At 40.6% G+C, this 15,124-nt stretch overlaps 1 protein-coding gene across 3 annotated transcripts in view; it reads right to left on the reverse strand.

Moving 5' to 3' along the window:
* Positions 1–285: 285 nt before the first annotated feature.
* NIPAL2 (NIPA like domain containing 2) overlaps positions 286–15,124 on the reverse strand; it is a 75,305-nt gene continuing 60,466 nt past the window's right edge. For all 3 annotated transcript variants that reach the window (XM_032421660.1, XM_032421659.1, XM_032421661.1), the window contains exons 7-11: positions 11,461–11,596; positions 9,463–9,551; positions 5,526–5,589; positions 4,287–4,381; positions 286–2,895 (exon numbers count right to left, since the gene is read on the reverse strand). In XM_032421660.1, coding sequence (XP_032277551.1) covers positions 2,783–2,895; positions 4,287–4,381; positions 5,526–5,589; positions 9,463–9,551; positions 11,461–11,596 — 497 coding nt within the window. In that variant the 3' untranslated portion in view covers positions 286–2,782. The remainder of the gene's footprint in view (positions 2,896–4,286; positions 4,382–5,525; positions 5,590–9,462; positions 9,552–11,460; positions 11,597–15,124) is intronic.

Genomic DNA, 15,124 nt, shown 5'->3' on the forward strand with positions numbered 1-15,124 from the left:
ATTATGGGTATAGAATGAGCAAACACTTAAACTGAAAACAATCAGATGGGAAAGTCCTCTGCTTTAATGAGAGGTCACTAGTACTTATTTATGAAGCTATTATCAACTTGGACTGTGGGATTGGAGGGGCTCTTCCAATACAGGTAGTGACACAAAAGAATCACTGCTTTTTTTTTTTTTTTTTTTTTAAGATTTTATTTATTTATTTGAGAGAGAGAGAGATAGCGAGAGAGAGCACGAGCGGGGAGGAGAGCCCGACATGGGGCTCGATCCCAGGACCCTGGGATCATGACCTGAGCCGAAGGTAGATGCTTAACCAACTGGGCAACCCAGGCACCCCAGGCACCCCTGAACCACTGCTTTCAAGAGAAACCTGGGCGCCAATAACAAACTCATCACTTCCATCTGTATCTTATATAAACAACAAGATCCTAATGTAAATATCAAGACATGGCTCCACAATCCCATAGTATTCTAGTTCGCCATGAATCATGAAGTGTCACCTTTTCAACTCCTGAACGCCCAAGGAGCAGGAAAGAAACTACACAGCAAGGGTAAAGGAATCTAGATCAGGGACTGGCAAACTACAGTCCTAGGGCTGACCACCTGTTTTTGTAAATAAAATTTTACTGGCATACAGCCATGCTCATTCATTTACACATTAGCTATGTTTGCTTTCATGCTAGAGTGACAGAGTTGAGTAGCTGCGACAGGCAACGTTGGCCCACAAACCCAAAAATGTTTACTCTCTGCGTCTTTACAGGAAAATTTTGCAGACCCCTCGTCTAGACAAATAGTCAAATGAGTCAAGTTGTTGGCTCCAGGTCCCCAGTCCACAATCCAAGAGAAGGACTGGGTTGGCTTTGGTTGTTGTCATGCACTTTGTAATTTAAAAAATCTTATGGGCCAGTACAACTAAAACTCCTATTCACCTTGCTTTGAAGAAAGAGTATGGAGAGTAAAATTAGGTCTCAGTATATTTTACATGTTGCCTGGACTTCTAAAGCATTGCTGGATTGCTGAAATGTGCATAAGTCAATGTCATTTCTCAAAACTTTTAAAAGAGGCAAATGTTGGCAACTTCTAAAGTATTGGCATCATGCTTGTGTCTGTGCAAAATTCGACAATGCTCAAAACCACGTGCTGTAGCTATAAATGTAGTCCTACTTCAAGTGAAACTCTTTAGTCTAAATATTTTCAGTCTTTGAAACCAGTTTTTAAGAGTCATCAGAAATCTGTAGTTTAAGACACCAGACGCATTTCTTAGCTGAGCCTTCCAGTGCCAACATGTTGGACCAATTCAGTAAAACATGCCATAAATTATATGACTGTTTTATTTGAATTAGGGGATACTTTCCACAATAGCAGGAATTCTTACTGGGAGTTCAAAAGCCAGACACAGGCTCTAGGTTATTATTCATACACTGGTGATGGATTCAAATCTTGCCTTTGTGGCCAGGTTTGGCCAGGAGTATAGGTTACGACAAAGAACAAAGCTAAAAGACCCAAAGCAGTTAAGATTGCAGTCTCAATAGCTCTGAGTTATACCACCTTTACAAATGCAAGACAACTGGCTGGAACAACCTTGGAATGGCATGTCAGAGGTGACCGGAAGCTTATGGAATATCATTCAGGATAGGGCTTCTTACCTGATGTTGCTTACAATGAAGGCTAGCTCTCTTCTTGTCATTTAAATATATTAGTAGATCATTAATAACACATGTGATTATGGACTCTATCTGCAAATGAATCTTAGTAGATATGTGACTAGTCGCAGCAGAAAAGCCATTCAGGTCCGGGAGCACATAACCTTCCTCTCTAGACTCAGGTTGGGTCACCTGGCTATGTCTACAGATTTAAATGGCTAAAATCCAATTCTCTACTCATAGCTCTACTCTTGCCTAGAAGAATTTATAAAGCTTGAGATAATAACTTGGGGGAGGAAATGGTGTGCTAGTGAAAATAACACTAAGAATTTAAATACAATTTTTGAGACTTGCGTCTACAGTTAAAACGTGTAACAAATCCACTAGGTAAGTCATGAGAACGATACGAATACCAGCATAGGGTATGAAGTTTTCAGTTTCAGCTCAAGTATAATCGGATCACATAGCTGAAGAAAATGTCCATCATTCTATATTTTCTGAAAAATTGGTCTTAATTCTTAAATTGCTTTCTTTATCTGAAAAAGTTCACCAGCCAAGGTATACACCATCACAGAATGCCACTTACAGACTCTCATTTTAAAGATACCCTTAATTTTCCAAAGGACAGTTAGAATAGGGCTCATTTTCAGAAAAAAAAAGATGATTCACTGTTCTAACTCAGGACTGGAAAGGTGATATCCTTACGGGGGAGGCTCATAAAAGACGTCGTAGGAGAAATGACTGCTCTCAAACTTTTGGTCCAGGAGTGAGGTTGGGGGGTGAACACGTCTCTCTGAAACAAAGCAGCTGACGCTCGAAGTTGTGTGGGAAGGGCGGCCTGTGTGTTCTGTGGCCAAATCGTGAATGCACATTTTTGTGTGACAGTCCTGCTTGGGGAGCCAGGCTCTCATTAAGTTCTAGCCAGTTCGATGTTCACGAGGGGGACGTCCAGGGTGTGGGGAACACTTCAAATTACATTTCGTGAGGACACAAGACTGTCAAAGCTTAGGAAGGCCCTGCTGTTAAAGGGCCGTGGAATGCTCGCGCGCGTCAGCACAAACTAGCTGTGGACACAAAGGGAGGTTTTTTAAAGGTGGTATCGAATAACAGGCCAGCAGCCGTTCCCTCTCGGTGGCTTAGACCTCTTTCTTCTCTCCACTTTGGCTCTTTGTTGAGTCACTTCCATCAGGCAAAGTTCCATAGGATAAGCCATTTGGATCTGGTTGTATTTTGTCCAACATTTGTTTCCCTGTGGAGATAACGATCACAAAAAATCTTTTGCGCTCTTAGAAAAGAATACGTCTTAATAATAATTTCCCCTCTCTTTAGGCCACATTTTATTCCCTTTTTTTTTTTTTTTTTTTTTTTTAGTGCTCTGTGGTCACCCTCTGCACAGAAGAGATCAACGTCAGGAAGAAAAGGCCCTAGAACTCCGTGTCCCTTGTGGTGACCACACACTCTCCACAGGAGACAATGGTCTCCCCACCACACAGGGCCTCCTGGGCTGGGCATGGAAACCGGGTAGGATCGGTCAAGAGATGAACATGAAGCATCCACTCATCTCCACACCTTCCATCCCAGTGTCCTTTCTCCTTTTCCGTGTTTGCTCTAATGCATGTAACAACAAAGAAAAGCAGATTCCATAGCAGCTTCTAAAAGCTGTTGCTGATCCTATGTATGGGGCTTTGTGAACTGAAAAATCGAGTCAAATGGTATTTTCTACCCAAGTGCCCCTAACCACACAAGTCATTCATAATGCACAACTTTGCCACAAATGCCAATCTTTGCCTTGAACACTCTTAGCTGGTAAGAGGGCCCAAGAGGGAGAGAGAACATGGAATTCCTTGGGTCATATTTTCTCAGTTGTAGGGACAAGGCTTTAACGGCTTTTGCTTCAAAGTCTGGGACCTAACAGAATGGTAGAGGAAGCTGTCAGAACATCATTACTTTGGTCTAGAAACCTGTAGGTTGCCCCAAATCCCTAGCAAAGCTGGACATATTGGGTGGGCAGGGGAGGAGGTGAGGACACAGCCCACCATTTGCTTTGTTCTGAACATCGCTTCTGCTGTCTACATGACGACAGTGAGTTATTTCCCAGTGAGAGCGGAGGACTGCAAAGATGGTGCATGTGAAGTGGATCGGGATGAAGAACGCAAGGGGGAGGGGGAGAAGCTCTCCCTGTTCAGGCGATGGTAAAGAACGTCCCTTTTGGCCCCACCGTGCACAGGCCACTGCAGTCTTCACCAGGAATGATGGTCCTTGGCAGCCTAAGCTCCCGTCCTTAGAAGTTCCTTCAAAGGCTCTCCGAGCAGCAGGGGACCCCTGCTATAGCCATTCCCTACTTCTATCCCCACCCTTTTTCAGTTTAAGGGAACCCAAAAAAAGAAATTGGCAACATCCCCCAAATCAAGAAAATGGGGCCAGTTCTCTTATATCCCCAGTGTTCTGTGCAAAACCGACATTCAAATAAATGATTAGTAACACTGACAGTTAAAACATCACCTCTGGTTTCATGGTTAAATAGACATCTTCTTGGGTTATAAGAATTATGTTTTATATTAATCTTAACACCCCAAATAATACCGGCAACTACTAATTTATAAAGTTTTCCATCATAAATTAAAGAATATACTGTTTTACCAGGAATATTTCCAAAATCAATGTAAGATTGTGGCAGATGTTCCTTTTCTCGATTTCTTGTGATCAAAAGCACACCAAGGAATGACAGAAAACACCTGTAAGAACAATATTAATAAGGAACACAAGAACACTGAAACAACCCATGGTGTTAAATAACAGCTCCATAAGTCTACATGATGACATAAATTCCACTGGTTTTGTTTTTCCTGTTTCTCATGGTAAGCCTCCTAGAACTTGTCTTAATTGCTGCAGCCAATTATATTTTTCCCCAGAACCAAGACTTGGGCAGCTTCCAATAAATCTCTGCCCCAGGTTTTTACCATCTGGAGGCTAATTCCGGCTCTAAACCCTTTGGGTAGACACTAGGTCTCGTTTTCTACCCATGCATGCCCAGACCCATTACTGGCATGCAACACGAGCAAGTATATGTGTGTGTGTGTGTATATATATATATTTCTTTAATTTTCTAAGAAATCTAATTGTCCTTGGCCATAAGAATAGTCATAGTTTCCAGATCCTAGAAGTTTAGGCTTGCCCAAGTATCTTATGAAATTGAATTTTCAAGCTAGATGGTTTTCTACGCTGAAAATAAGCTGGGCTCAAGTCTGCATAATAATGGTCATGCAGAACACCAGAGCAAGAAACAGCTAAGCATTAATGGAGGACCAGCTGGAATCAACAGAAGATCTTAGACATTGGTGATGTTCTGTCAAAGTTCTGCTCTCTGCTTGCAAGAATGTCAGCAATGATGCCAACTGAATTTCCAGGCAGGTTAAAGATGGGCACCCAGACACAGGAAAGGGATACTACCAATCTGATGTTAGTAGGTCCAAAGCTAATAATCTGCCCCAGACTTAACCTTTTATTCTAGAGAATCCTAGAGGCATCTGTGGTTCCTGAGTGAGTTCTAACCTAGAAATTTCCAAGAGCGAGATAGGTCTGATTTAGCACAGAAAGGTCATGGAGTAGCTCCAACAGCTGATGGTAGATTTATCTAGACCTTGGCTGGAACTGAAAATCCCCAGGTTCAGAACCCTCAGAGAGAGACCCAAATTACCAAGTCAAAGACACAGAGTCCTGTGGAGGGTGTTATATTGAAAACCAGGTTTCTTTTAAGAGCTCAGGAAACTAATGTTTCTTATATTGTCTTCCAATTTTCTGTACCTCAGATATAATGCCAAAAATCCCACATAAAAGTAATAGGATTTCACATTCCTTACTTATGAGACATCTACTCACCCAAAAATATATATAAATACAGTTAGAAAAGCTGCGCCAAGGAACTCCTGATAAAATATGATACCTATAACAGGAATAAAAGACAAACTTAATTTCACGGTAAGAATATATATACTAGCTTTCAAATTATGTTCATGTATTATTTTTTTCTAAGGATGATTACCCTTAAAATGCACATTCAGTAGCTTAAGTTTAAAAATATTTGCATGCCACACTTACATTTTCAGTAATTTCAAAAAGAACATAGATTTATAGAATTTATATAATGTATTATTATTATAAAATCAACACAATTGACATAGCTTTTGGAAATAGAAATTTCTTATCCAGCCTAGGATTTGTCCCACTGGAAGAGGCAAGGAAAAAAACTCTAGTGACATTTCCCACCTACACTTTTAGGCCAGGGGTCAGCAAGCCCGACCTGAGGGTCTGGGTGGACTCTGGGGCCCGGGACACGGCATCCCCTTCAGCACGGCGCCTGGCCGCCCAGGCCGATGCTCTTGGCAATGTCTCGTGCGTGCTCACGCACTGGAGGACGTGGAACCATTCTCCCCAGCTCCGTTTCTCACTGCCAAGCCCCTCTCCCTTCTCTTCCTTCTGCTCTTCCCTTTTGGGGAAAGGAAAACTTGGATGTGTTATTTATTCTGATAAACTTGTCTTCTCTCCTTGTTGGTCTTGATGGCTTCTTCTTGGTCTAAGGTTCCAAAGCCTTCAGAGAGTTATTTTTTTTTAAAGGTATCTTTAAATTATGTATTATGTGGAACTGAATTTGTGTTTGTGTGTGTGTGTGTGTGTGTGTGTGTGTGTGTGTGTGGTGTTAGCCTGGCTAGTCAGCTGACAAATATTTATGGAGTCCCACGTGCCTGCCATGATGCGAGGTGCCGTGGCTACCATGATGGACAAGCCAGAGTCCTGTACCCAAGGAGCACTCTCAGAAGCCCTTCTCCTCACCTAGAGAATAAATCTCGTTCAGGCAGAAGCCACGTCCAGTTCTAATAAATATCTGTCGAGTGGATAAATATTTTGAGAGCATTCTTCCATGTTATTGCATACTTCCTTGTAATCATTTTAATGTTCCCATGTTATTCTAAGCAGATGTACCATAATATTCATTTCTCTAAGGGCATTTTAAGCAGTTTTGAAATTTTTTTGCTTTAGTCAAGTAGCAATAAACTTCTTTGTACATATTTCTTTTTTTTCTCAGTATTTTAGGATTTTTCTTATTATTGCTCCTTAAAGCAGAATTTCTTTTGTAAAGAGTAGAAACATCTTTTTAAAAATTTGTAGTAAAGGGACGCCTGGGTGGCTCAGTCGTTAAGCATCTGCCTTCAGCTCAGGTCATGATCTCAGGGTCCTGGGATCGAGCCCCGCATCGGGCTCCCTACTCAGCGGGGAGCCTGCTTCTCCCTCTCCCTCTGATCCTCCTCCCTGCTTGTGCTCTCTCTGACAAATAAATAAATAAATAAATAAATAAATAAATAAATAAAATCTTTAAAAAAATTTGTAGTAAAATACAAATAACCTAAAGTTTACCATCATAACCATGTTTGAGTTTGCAGTTGTTGTGCGAAGTATATTCACACTGTTGAGCAACTAATCTCCAGACCTTTCTCACGTGGCCACACTGGAAGTCCATAGCCATTAAAGGACAACTCCCCATTTGCCCCTCCTCCAGCCTCTGGCAATCACCACTCTGCTGCCCATTGCTGTAAGTCTGACTATGCCGGATACCTCATATAGGTGCAATCATACAGCATTGGTCTTTTTATGACTGGCTTATGTCACTCAGCATAATGTCCTCAAGGTTCATCCATGTTGTTGCATGGGTTAGAATTTCCTTCCTTTTTAAGGCTGAATAATATTACATTGTATGACATACCACATTTTCACTTTCTACTCATCTATCGATGGACATCTGAATCGCTTCCACCTTTTGGCTATTGTGAATAATGCTGTTATCACCCAGGCATACAGGTATCTCTTCGTGTCCTTGCTTTTGATTCTTTCAGATGTGTGCCCAGAAGTGGAATTGCTGGACTATATGGTAATTCTATGTTTAATGTTTGGAGGAACTGCCGTAGTGTTTTCCATAGTGGCTACTCCATTTTACACGCCCGCCAACAGTGTGTAGAATTCAAATTTTTCCACATCCTCAGCAATACTTGTTAATTTTGTTGTTGTTGTTGTTTTGTTTTGTTTTTGCTAGTAGCCATCCTAATGGGTATAAGGTGGTATCTCCTCATGGTTTTGACTTAAATTTCCCTAAGGATTAGTGATGTTGAGCATCTTCTCATGTGCTTATTGGTCATTTGTACACCTTCTCTGGAGAAGTGCCTATTCAAGGCCTTTGCCCAGCTTTAGACTGGGTTATTTTTGTTGTTGTTGTTGTTGAGCTGTAGGATCAGAGACTAGAAACATTTTTCAGGCTCTCGATAAAGATTATGAAACTGAGCTCTAGGAGGGCGGTCCATGCCACCCAACTCCATGAGAGCTCCTCCGGCATCAGTTATTGCAACAAAAAGAACTAAACAGAAACCTTACTAGTTTCTAGGCAAAATATGGTATTGCGTTTTAATCTTAAGCTAGACTTTTTGATGGGGGCAAAAAGGGAAAGTTAGTCAAGAAGCTTCACCTCCATTCCACACTTCAGCAACAGCAAATGAATGATCGCTCCCAGAAAGCTCCAGCCTCCCTGACTCATCAATTACTTGGTGTGTTGAGTATTGAGATTCCAGCCCTGTTGGTCCTCCTACAAAATGTTCTTTTCAAGGGAATTACCTTTTTTTTTATACATCTTTACAACATTAATATTAACTGTTAGGACGTATGTCATGCCTGCAACTCTTTTTGGCCCTATTAATTTTTTTTTTCTAGTAATTCTAGGGCACACAAATGTGCAGTCTTTTCTTACTTTCTTTTGTCAACAAGCATAAAATGCTAAAAAAAATCAGATGTCTCGGTATATGATCTTTCTCTTTAAAAGTAAGGTTCAATTTTGGGAAATAAAAAAAATGCATCAATTACTCTTAAAAACTGCCCACTAGCAGTCACATTGTTTGCCATGAAATAAGAAAGATGTGCCAATTAGGAAACATAATCCTTAATTGCTTCCAAAATGCATAACTTTTGCTTTGGGAAATGAACTTCCAATATGAGAAGGTAGTAAATATATACAATAAGCCAGGAAACTAGACCACACCAGTACTAAACTTAGGAGTGAGAGACTGGAATCTACTGTATTTTGATTTGGGTCAAGTTTCAAATTTGTGCTTTTTTAAGAACACTTTTGTGTCTCATATATATATATATATAATTGTCAGTAAATACCAAAGAACTATAATAGCAGAAAAATAGAGGTCAGAGCAGCAAGGATAGTTGTTTCTATTCTCGTCTGCTTGGCCTTCCCTGGAACACTGGGTTCAGTTTCGGATTCAATTTTGGACCCCTCTCCCTGATCAAGGCAGTGAGGGACAGGGAGGGAAGAGTTCATGGAAATAGGGATGTTTGGTCCAGAGAGAAGATACAAGAGGACCCTTCAGCTGCTTTGATTATCAGAAGGGCTGGCAAGGAGAAGACTCCAGAAAGCAGAACTAAGATGAGAGTCTTGAATTCACAGGGAGGCTAGTTTCAAGGCCAGTATAAGGAAACACTTTCTAATAATTTGAGCTCTCCAAATAATTAGAGTGATCCAAAACAGGACTGCGCTATCTCTGGAGACAGAGAGCCCTGGGGAGCCTTCACACAAAGCAGAATAACCCATCCTAGGGGACGTTATGGAGGAAATTCAGTCCTGGGCAGAGGTGAGGACAATATGACGTGGGCTACACAGTTCCTTATAAACTAAAGATTCCTTGGTTGTCTCATTTACTCTGACAGAAACTTGATTTATGCCTGGTGTGGGGGTAGAATCACCTGAGGCTAGAAAGCCAAAGCTCACCTGCAATAATGGCACTGGTCGTAAAGAAAATATGGTTGACCGGCACCACCATCGTCGTAGCGTAGAGTTTCGTGGCTTGATTCAGGAACCTAGAGCAGGAGGCACTTACTGAAGCCCTGGCTTTAAGAGACGCTCAGCAATAAGTTAACAATAACATCAAGAAACGCATGTCCTTAAGCTACAACTACAAAGGGAGAGGAAGTGCAGTAAAAGGGCATTTCCAATCAGCAGTCATTGCTTATATGCATCTGATGTATGAGATCAGATGTCAGGTTTTATGGTCTGTTTAAACCAACAACAGTAACAATGAAAAGCAATTAATCATATTCTGAGGCCACAGAAGTTTGAGTTGGAAGCGATTCAAGCTGCTGGACCAGTATCACACTGGAGCTGATTCATTAGGATAGACCCTAGAATCTGTTAAATAGCATATCTGGGGAATAGTATAGCTATCCATTGACATGCCACGTGCCAAGAAAGAAGATGGAGAAGTGAAGGAATGTTTAGCGTTTGGAAAACAATGCTCAGGACGCCAGCTGCAGAGCACATGTGGGAGCTCAGCGTCTCACTCTGGCCACCAGCGTGGTTCCAGCTCCCCCAAAGAAGATGCACTGCCCTGTCACTGACACCAGCTGGACAATTTAAAAAAAAATGCTTAGGTCCTATTCTAGCACAACTGAAAAAAAATGTTCTGTGGGTAGAGCCCAGGTGTGCCTGAGCGTGTGTGTGTACACATGTGCCCATGTGCACACACTTACGTACGTATACATGTGCGTGTGTGTACATATATGTACGTATCTATGAACAAACACATATCCTCGGGCGGTTTCGCTGGGTGGCCAGTCCTACGGTTCTAGTGCGTTCACCGTAGCTCCAGTGTGGCAGAGGCAGGGACTAGAATGAGGGGGGTGGGAAAATGCAGGGTACCTTCAGTTCTACCTGCCACTGAAATCCACAAAGCGGAGTTGAAAGATAACAATGCTCGCCTTGAAACTCCAAAAGATATTCTAGCAGTGCTGATGAACTCAGAAGAAGAAAGGGAGATGAAACAAAGTAGCGAGAGCCAAGCCTGAGAAACACACTCATTCTCATAAGGAAATGACAAGTGAAACAGTGACCAAGCATTGGGGTTCTCCAGTCATTGTCCACATTCCATTTGCAACAGGGCCCATGTCCGACCCGCGGCTATTAGACTTGACTGCCAGCGCCTGCGGAGGGGAGCGCTCGCTTCCTGAGTGTAGGCTCTGATTTCCCAGCTGACACTGGGATGGTGCTTTTGCACAGCATTTTGGGATAAACAGAAAACTTCCTGGCTGACTAAAGACAGCCTCGCAGGCAAAGGCATAATCAGGATGTGAAATGGAGGGGAAGTGACTGGAGCAGATGGAGGTGGGGGGACAGAAGAACAGAAATTTAAAATGTTCCATGTCACCACTATTAGGCCCCCAGAGAAACATAAAACAATCATTCCGCCATCCCAGGGGTACAAAGAAAATTCTGGCCAATGACACAAAGTTCTGGGGAAAGGATTTCCCTCCCGGCCAAACGTCTGGTTTTGTCCATCCCTGGGCAATTAATGAGCATGAGCTAAGGATGAAGGTGAAAGGTTCATGTATTTCCTATATTTAGAATGAAATCCTGGATGTGGACCTGCCCCTTTGATTTATTGCTAATGACAACCTGCGTACGATGGATATTAATTACAAGCAGAAGAGCATCAGGAAAGTATCAAAGTGCACTTAGCTAGATTACGGCCATACTTTAGAACTCACAAGACATGAAGGCAATGCTCAGTAAAAAAAAAAAAAAAAAAAAACAAACTTATTATTGGACACGAAGGATAAAGCGAGGCATGCTGGCTGAGGATAAGCTGTAGACCCTTCACCCTTAGAAATCAGTTGCACCTCATTTTAATTATCAACAGATGCCAATAAAGATTAATGCTCAGAGAAGCACAGGAATGTTGAAAGATGAGTGAGTATGCAGAAGCTAACTTACTTGACTTGGAAAACACAAGATGCGATCATGATGATAAACATGATATAGAAGATGGGATAAGTTAGTTGCATTTTATCTGTCACAGAAAAAGTGATCATGCCTGAGACTGCTTTTACCGAGATAACAGTCAGCGAGGCTGAAAAAGAAAACAAGAAACACAAATAAAATACATTGTTGAGACAGAATCACAAACAAATATCTCCAGTTTGCACAGTGGCGCCGTCGATAACCCCCGTTATGCTTTCGGAATGCAGGCTCGCATGAGGTGGCGGTAGGACGGGGTGCCAGACAACCAGTAGCTCTCTCGCCCGAAGCCGCGCTGGACTCTGAATTTGCTTAAATCAGCTAAAGATCTGCTGTGCAACAGGGTGCTTTTTATCTTTGCGGCAAGATGCTTATTTTCCAGCCCTAACTGTTGAAAGGATGCCGCAGAGTCTATAATTACTAGGAGATGGGAGAGCAGAAAACAATGTAGGGGGGAGAGAAGAAAAGTCAGACAGTCCATGTGACACGAAGGGGAAAATAACTATTAAACTATACTGAAAAAAATTTAAAGCCAAACAGATGAGCAAACTGGAGTGTGGAAGGCAGCTCACTCTGTGAGTTTACTAAGAGTTGTACTGAGTCTCTGTATGAGCTTTTTTGTTCATAAATGTCTAGAAGTTTCATGAAAAAAAAATATATATATATATATTTTTTTACAAAGACAGTAATAGGAAGCAGGACCACAGCTGAGTATGCATTTCTCAGAGTCAACCATAAATATAAGGTTTACATAAGCAATGTCTATTCTCTATATGCTAAAGAGGAACATATCCATAGGAGAACAAATTTTTCATAGGTCCCAAATAGCAATGAAGTGACTTGATAAGGTTATAACATGAAAGCAATGAAGCATTTTCTAGAAGCACCATGTCTCTGTAGGAAGAAAATCATGTTTTCTTTCTGGTTTTGTTCATTTAATGTTGCATATAATTCCATAACTTGGCTGAAACCTACAGAAAGTGAAAAAATAATTTTTACATGAAATCAAATAACTATAATCAAAGGCAATGTGAAGGAGAAACATTATCTTTGGTGCTGTTGGTCATAATATATGTGGGCTTTATCCCTTTTAGCTTTTGAATATTTTAGTTTTCATATATTTTATATGTATATATAAAATCAGTTTAAAATAGCAGCTGATGGCTAACCAGGGAAAGCCTCCCATAATCTCCTTTCCAAAAACCGAAAATATACTTTAATTTGAAGAGTACCACGGCACACTTCCAAATTAGACATTTTCTTTCCATTAAGAGTCATAATTAACGGAGGAGAACAGGTGATAAATTCTAAAAACAAACCCCAAATCTGAACAAAGAGGTCCTTACAACCAGGCTCCTCTTCATCTCAAAATGTCTTTTGACCTCATCATTTTACATGTTTTCTACAGATTATGACAATAGTCATACCTTAGCTAACCTAGGAATTTTAAATATCTGCAGTGATGTGTGTCACTTGATGGTTTAAGTTTGTAAGGTTAGCTCTTAAGGGACCTTGGTTTCCTCCTCAAAATTTTGCTTGCAATTAGAGCACAATGTGGTTATGGTCTTGTGGTCCGAACAGCCAGGTTTCCCAAAGGGATCATTAATGGGAAGGAGTTGAACACACTGTTCCATTAGCCTCACAACCTTCGGATTGCAAAGGCCCTTCAAGGTCATCTAATGCAACTACCATCTGATGTTAAATTATACTTAAACGCAAAACAAAAGCAAAAGGAGACTTTTTTATTAAACAGCTAAACCAACTATCGGCTTGCTGTAGTTAATCACTGTATTTTCAAAGCATGTACAATCATCAACTGATTAATCACTCTATTGTAACTCCGCAAGTTACTTCTAGGCTGGTGACAAGTATTTCCGTTTTATTTTTGGGTGGGCGTGTGGTTAATGAAGACAGGTGAAAATACAAAATTTAATGCAGTATCATTCTAATATATATATAAATATAAAGTATTTATGTATCTTCTCTTTTTATATCCAGAAAAAAAGTCTAGGAAAAATGCTAGAAGAAACTACATCAAGATGCTATCAGTGGTTATCTCTAGGCACTGGGATTATGAATAATCTTTAAACTCATTTTTTTTAAGCTATAAAAGGTTACATGTTCCTTTAAGAAAATTGGGAAAAATGCAGAAAAGTCTGGAAAGAAAAATGAAAATCACCTGTAATCTCAACACTCATCCCCAAATCATTTTTAACATTTGGGAATATTTCTTTGTAGCTATTTTTCTGTCTCTAAGTATGAATATATTGTAACATATGAATCATACAGTATATACTATTTAGGAACCTATTTTCAATTGCCATTAAGCATTTTCTATGCCATTAAATATTCTTCTAAAGCATGATTTTCATCAGCTGTGGAATATGTCTTTGCATCAGTGTATACTTTATCTTGGCAATTCCCTATTTTTGCATATTTAGGTTGCATCTTTTTTTTTTTTTTGGTATTAAAAATGAGGCTGTGATGAATATTCCTGAACACAAATCTTTGCATGCCACTCTGCCAATTGCCCTAGGAAAATCACCTAAAGGGGACTTTGTTAACAGCTGCTGTTCTTCTGAAATACCCTGGCAAGCCGCCTTCTATAGAGTGCCAGTCACACTCCCATAATACTGTACAGCAGTGCTCAGTTACATGGATTTTTATATTTTTCTTGGTGAATCTCTTTTCTTAATTCTCAACAGTAGACATTAGAGCAAACCATTTTTACCTGACATAGCTGACCTGTGTTTGAAATCTGGCCTTCTCAGTTCCCTCCTACTTCATCAATTGCTCCTTCCAGAGACTTTCCCAAATTGCCATCAATGTCTCCTTATTAGAGCCATCAATATTTCATTTATTAATTTGGCTTCTCTAATCTGAGTATGCAGAGCAGAGAGAAGGACCTCCTAGCTTTCCAGCTTCCTGATCAGCTGAGCATTCTGCTGGGAGTCTTAAGACTCCTTTAAGAAAGAAGATTGCAAGGGCGCCTGGGTGGCTCAGTCATTAAGTGTCTGCCTTCAGCTCAGGTCATGATCCCAGGGTCCTGGGCTCGAGCCCCGCGTCGGGCTCCCTGCTTGGCAGGAGGCCTGCTTCTCCCTTTCCCACTCCCCCTGCTTGTGTTCCCTCTTTCACTGTGTATCTCTGTCAAATAAATAAATAAAATCTTAAAAAAAAAAAAAGAAAAAGAAAAAGAAAGAAGATTGCAGGCACAAGCATGGGGCACCACCCACCAGAAGCCAGATCTCTTTCTTCCCAGTTGCCCTCACTTTGTTTTCTTTTTTAGTTCATTTTTTAATCTGTCACACAAACAATATTATGTTAACAATAAAGTAAAAGAAAAATCCACTTGCCTACTGCCTCTCATTCATTTCCAGTGTACGCCTCATGTGTGCTTTTTTTTTTTAAATTTTACTTTATTTTATTATGTTATGTTAGTCACCATACAATACATCATTAGTTTTTGATGTAGTGTTCCACGATTCCTTATTTTCGTATAACACCCAGTGCTCCATGCAGAACGTGCCCTCCTTAATACCCATGCGTGCTTTTAATCACAGCGAAGGTAGGTATAATATTGTGTGCTACTCTTTCATTTAACCTGACACTATACATATTTTTCAAAGCTGCTACATGATTT

The sequence above is a fragment of the Phoca vitulina genome, unplaced genomic scaffold (genome assembly GCF_004348235.1).
Source record: "Phoca vitulina isolate PV1807 unplaced genomic scaffold, GSC_HSeal_1.0 scaffold25, whole genome shotgun sequence".
Classification (NCBI taxonomy): Eukaryota; Metazoa; Chordata; class Mammalia; order Carnivora; family Phocidae; genus Phoca; species Phoca vitulina.